The 6,344-nt window shown below is 35.8% G+C and overlaps 1 protein-coding gene across 1 annotated transcript; it reads right to left on the bottom strand.

Moving 5' to 3' along the window:
- Positions 1-260: 260 nt before the first annotated feature.
- On the bottom strand, positions 261-3,167 carry LOC117322739 (the record flags this gene model as incomplete). Its single annotated transcript, XM_033877678.1, has 1 exon — positions 261-3,167. A coding segment is annotated over one exon (2,907 nt), but the record flags the coding sequence as incomplete, so codon positions are not given.
- Between the last annotated feature and the right edge of the window lie 3,177 nt (positions 3,168-6,344).

Below are 6,344 nucleotides of genomic sequence, written 5' to 3'. Positions count from 1 at the left end.
TTATCAATTTCTAAGAGTGCAGTTTTTTTGTTTTTTTCTCAAAGAAGGAATCAACTTCTCTACTATGTGTTCAAAGGATTTGTCTGGCGTTGTTTGAGTCGATTGATCTGACGTTGTCGGAGTCGATTGATCTGACGTTGTTTGAGTCGATTGATCTGACGTTGTTGGAGTCGATTGATCTGACGTTGTTGGAGTCGATTGATCTGACGTTGTTGGAGGCGATTGATCTGACGTTGTCGGAGTTGATTGATCTGACGTTGTTAGAGTTGATTGATCTGACGTTGTTGGAGTCGATTGATCTGACGTTGTTGGAGTCGATTGATCTGACGTTGTTGAGTCGATTGATCTGACGTTGTTGGAGTCGATTGATCTGACGTTGTCGGAGTCGATTGATCTGACGTTGTTGGAGTCGATTGATCTGACGTTGTCGGAGTCGATTGATCTGACGTTGTCGGAGTCGATTGATCTGACGTTGTCGGAGTCGATTGATCTGACGTTGTCGGAGTCGATTGATCTGACGTTGTCGGAGTCGATTGATCTGACGTTGTTAGAGTTGATTGATCTGACGTTGTTAGAGTTGATTGATCTGACGTTGTTGGAGTCGATTTATCTGACGTTTTTGGAGTCGAGAGATCTGACGTTGTTGGAGTCGATTGATCTGACGTTGTCGGAGTCGATTGATCTGACGTTGTCGGAGTCGATTGATCTGACGTTGTCGGAGTCGATTGATCTGACGTTGTTGGAGTTGATTGTTCTGACGTTGTTGGAGTCGAGAGATCTGACGTTGTTGGAGTCGAGAGATCTGACGTTGTTGGAGTCGAGAGATCTGACGTTGTTGGAGTCGATTGATCTGACGTTGTTGGAGTCGATTGATCTGACGTTGTCGGAGTCGATTGATCTGACGTTGTTGGAGTCAATTGATCTGACTCCGTGTCAGTCGATTTATTTGAGGTTACTTGAGTCGATGGAGCTGACGTTGTTTGAGTCAATTGATCTGACTTTGTTTGAGTCGATGGAGCTGACGTTGTTTGAGTCGATTTATCTGAAGATGGATATCTGATATCTAAAAAGCGATTTAGCATCATAGCCTCTAGTGTTATAGATTTCCAAAGGAAAACGTTTCTCTTTTCTCTCAAAAAATCTATGATGGCTTTTGCGTCCTTGCTGTCTCTAATGTGTGGCGGCAAAGCAAAATATGTTGATACATCTTTCTTTGTCTTCACCGGTGACGGCAATTCCAAAGATTTCTTGAACAATGAAACGTATTCTTTTGCCTGTGTGGATTCACTCGTAAATGTTTTATAAACATTTTCGATATTTTTTATTTGATATTGGAATGCTATGTCCCTATCAAGGAGGAAAACAAATGGTACTTGAAGAGCATCTGCAGCTTGTATCATATGCTTACAACCTTTCCACCCTTCCATGGAAATTATTTGTGTTTCAGCAATTATTTCTTTCAATTTTTTCAGCTCTTCTTCATTAAAACCTTTCAGATGTTTAAAGTTGAATTCCAAAATCCGATCGAATACCCATCCAATGACCGATTTGTCTGTAATGCCTTCGACAAACAGTACACTTGCAGAGTACAACATTTGTTTCAGCTGGTCCTGGTGTTGGTGGGTATTTTCGACATCTTTACCCCAGTTGCAAATCCAGTGTTTACAGTTACCTCTGGCATCCCTCTTCTTCCTGCAAACATACAATCGGGACATGGTCCATTGGTTCATCATCACTGGCTGGTGTGAAATCAATATTAGTGTCTTCTGGTTTATTACTGTTTCCTGGTCCTGGCATCTTCTGATCGATAAGTCCCTCAATTTCTGAATCATTTGAGGATGCATTGATCTATCAGGTTCCTCCAACATCAATGTTTGAAATTTCTTGTGTGCAAACATCAATGAAAACTGCTTTGCTTCGATTATCCCTTCCGGAACCTTGAGTAATGGTATGCGCATCTTGCCATCATAAACAGTTATGATTGAATTCGGACCCTTTCTATTTTTTTGGAAGGTGTATTTCAATGGATTGATGATTGTCTGGAATATGTCTTCCGACATTTCTTCATTGACATCTTCAGATCCTATAAGCCGCTGAAGTATCTCAGCATTCTTGGAAGCTGTAACGTAATGCTCATTTCCTTTGCCAATATTTTCAGAATGGTTCCACTGTATTGGTCCAGGAGAACGTATTGGGAAGGTAATGGCAATAGCATCATTTAGTGTCTGGAGCACAGCTTCACAATCAGAGGGAGCATCTTTAGTATCTAAGTCGTATAGTTTCTTGAGAACAGCTTTACAATCAGAGAAAGTCTCTTCAGTATTTCCGTCGCCTAGTTTCTCGAGTACATCTTTACAACCAGAGCGAGCCCCTTTAATATCTCCGTCGCGTAGTTTCTGGAGAACAGCTTTACAACCAGTATAAAAGTCGTATAGTTTCTGGAGTACAGCTTTACAATCAGAGAGAGCATCTATAGTATCTTCGTCGTTTAGTTTCTGGAGTACAGCTTCACAGTCAGAGAGAGTTCCCACAGTATCTTTGTCGTATAGTTTCTGAAGTACAGCTTCACAGTCAGAGAGAGTTCCCACAGTATCTTCGTCGTATAGTTTCTGGAGTACAGCTTCACAATCAGAGAGAGCCCCTTCAGTATTTCCGTCGTATAGTTTCTCGAGTACAACTTCACAATCACATAGAACCTCTTCAGTTTTTCCTCTTGTCATCAGAACCATGTCATTGATACTTTTAAAGTGTTGTGTATGTTTCTTTGTATCTGTACCACTGGTGAGAAGGCCTTTCATTGCTTTTAATACGTCTTTTTCATTTCCTGTCAACGTTCTAGTAGCTTTGAAACGATTATAACAATCAAGATAACAATGTGTTTTCTCTTTGTCTGTGATGCACACAACTTTGTAAATCTCCCCCTTGTTTTCATGTGGCGATCGCTTGGCATACAGAGAATACAGGTCACATTTCGCAGGCAATTTGTCTGATAGTTTCTCTGTTATTTCGAATTTGGAAATAACGAAAGCATCATCATTTTTGTTAGTTACACACGAATGTGAAGTGTTTACACTTTTTGATAAGCATCGCCTTGTCAGTTCAAAAATGGCACTTTTCCCCGTTCCGTTCGCCCCAACAATGAAATAAGCACCGTCTTTAAATTCCAGTTATTGATAATCCTCAAAGCATAAAAAATTCTTGATAGCAACAGTTCGAAGCATTCCGTTTCTGGAAATAAAAAATGAAAATTTTACCTTATGGAAACTTATTATATCGAATTGAAACAAGAAGTAAAGTTTTGAGTAAATGTACATTATTTTTTATCAAGCAACAGTTTGTCGCGCGCTTTATACGCCGTGCACATGCAATAGCTAACGGGGAAATTGAATAGACAGGAAGACATATGGGGTGGGGCTAAATTAAAAAAAAGTTCCTATTACGAAAGTCCATTCCGCAAAAAAAAAGATCCCGTCTTCGTCCATTCCCGGTTTTTACATATCTTATTTACGGTTTTTGCATGTCTTACATACGTTTTTCACATGTCTTACAATGTATATTGTCTAATATCCAGTTTTCACTTGTCATATATACGAGTTTACATGTCCTATATACGCTTTTAACATAACTTATATACGGTTTTCCCATGTCTCATATACAATTTTGTCCTGTTTTATATACGGATTTTACATCGTCTTATAAACCGTGTTTACATGCCATACATACGGTTTATGCATGTCTCATGTACGTTACAACATGTCAAACATAGTGGTTTTACATGTAACGGTGTATATATGTCTTATATACAGTTTCTACAAGGCATACATGCGGTTTCAGGTGTCTTACATACAATTTTCACATGTCTTATATAACTTTTTGTCTGCCTTTTATACGGTTTTTACAAGTGTTATCTACGTTTTTTATTTGTCATACCTATTGATTTCAAAATATTTTATTAACAATACATATAAAATACAGTATTGTCAAAAGACTGAGACAACAGGCAAAGCCTATATACAATGTAAGTCTTCTTCTGAAGATATTCCGGTTGGATCTGGCAGAAAGATGCTATGTTCCATATTTAGATACTAAATTAATGATATTCCTAAAAAAGCAATATATTTGTTACTGAATAGATGGTAGTATAGTATTAGTTATATCAAAAACAGAAATAATTTCAATTAATGGAATAATTCTCCAAAATAGAATTGGTAAATAGTTGAGTGGAAACATAACATATCAATGCCAGACCCAAAAATGAAAACTAGTATGTAATAGATACATATATGTAAACACTAAGAACTCACTCACACATTCATTCACACATTTGTACTAGAATGGTATAATGTTACAGTATTAAGGATAAGAAACTTGCTGCAAATACATGCATAATGACTGTATCTTTATTACATGTAGTTTATCATGTATACATAGAAAAACGCTTTGAAGATTTATTATATAGATTAACATGATAAAGAATAGAACTATTTAAATGAGCAGGTGCATTGGGGATACCATATACAAAACAGTGAAGATTTACATAACCTAACAAATTATAAATGGATGTAATATGATGTCTTGAATTGGAATATAAAGAACATTGAAAGAAAAATGCATTGTATCCTCTCTAGGAGCACCACATGGACAGGAAGCATTATCAATCAGGTGATCTTGGAACCTATCATAATTAAGATTACTTTTAAAATTTCTAAGCTGGCATAAGATTATATTAAGTTTTCTCGGAACGACATTAATAAAAAAAAATCAAATACAGTTATATCAATAGTTGTTTTTAGTTTACTTTTAAAAGAAGAAATTGAGACATAGTCATAGTTGCAGGAAAGAAGCTTTTCATATAGTTATTAGTTCGTGCTTGAGGTATATTAAAGACTGTTATTTCTGAAGGTATATATATTGTTTACATTTAGAAATGGTTGTTTTATATTGAAAAGATATGATGGAGTGTAATTATTAATAATTTTAAACATTAGCATTAGTTTATGGTTTCGTCTTCTTGTACTTAAAGACTCAAGTTGCGTTTCATTGTATAGAATATGATGAGAAGTACCTCTTCTGAGATCAGCTATAATGCGCATAGCTTCAAGTTTGACAAATTCAAGAAGGTCAGATTTAGTTTGAGAACAATTGTCCCCCACAACATCAGAGTATTCTAAAACTGGTCGTATTAATGAAGTATATAAAGTTTAAAGTTTTCATATCAACTAAATTTTTTTAGAACACAAAGTATACTTAGCCTAGAGTTAGCTGTATGATAAATATTTGAAATATGATCCGCCCACGTACCTTTACTATTATAGGTTAGACCTAAGTGATTGTACAATTGGATTATTGTTAAAAAAAGTGAAGGTGGTCCATGTTCAACCTACGACTGAAATTCATAGATATTGTTTTATTAGGATTGAAGAGAATTTGCCATTTATCAGCCCGTTCAGAGATTGAAACTTAATCATCAAGCATTTTAGTAGATTTATCAGGGTTATTATCATCATGTACTATTACAGAGGGAGGTGTCGTCAGCAAAGAGTTTTATATTAGAGGTTATATTATTGGTGATGTCATTAATGAAGAGAAGACATAGAAAGGGACCAAGGACAGATCCTTCAGGGACTCCTGCTTATACAGGTTTAGTGCTATATTTATATCCTTCAAGGACAACCCTTTGTTTTCTGTCAGATAAGTAAGCCTTGAACCAATCATATTGTCTACCTTTAATTCCATAAGTTTTTGATTTATGTTACAGACCTTAATGCCATACTCGATCGAAAGCTTTACTTATGTCACAGAAAACAAAGCGTAAATCCTAACCTTGGTCTAAAGTACTACTTATAGTATTGTATATATCAGTTAACTGGTTAACAGTAGAGTCGGTGGGTCGAAAACCTGACTGATGTTCACTTAGCATATGATGAATTGACATATAATTGTATGTGTATTTAAAAATAATCTTTTCTAACATTTTGATGAAGATATATGTAACTGCAATAGGCCGATAATTATTAAGATCACTAACTTCACCCTTTCCTTTATAGAGTGCAGTAACATTAGCAGCTTTTAAATTATATGGGATTTCACCAATAGATATTGTTTTATTAAACAACAGTTTGAATGGATATACTAAAGACGGTGAGATATGTTTAACAATTATTGGTAGGATATCATCAGGTCCAGCTGTTTTATTTTTATTAAGAATGTGGAATTGGTCAATTATATCTTGATCGGTTATGTTAATATCAGACAGTTCAAAATGGGACAAGGGAGGTAATTCTTGTAGGTTATTAGTGTCTACAATATCAGAGGCAATATTAGTAAAGTAATTGTTAAATGCT

The sequence above is a fragment of the Pecten maximus genome, chromosome 3 (genome assembly GCF_902652985.1).
Source record: "Pecten maximus chromosome 3, xPecMax1.1, whole genome shotgun sequence".
NCBI classification, from domain to species: Eukaryota; Metazoa; Mollusca; class Bivalvia; order Pectinida; family Pectinidae; genus Pecten; species Pecten maximus.
The sequence above is the reverse complement of the archived record's forward strand: the minus strand, read 5'-3'. Positions and strand labels throughout refer to the sequence as shown.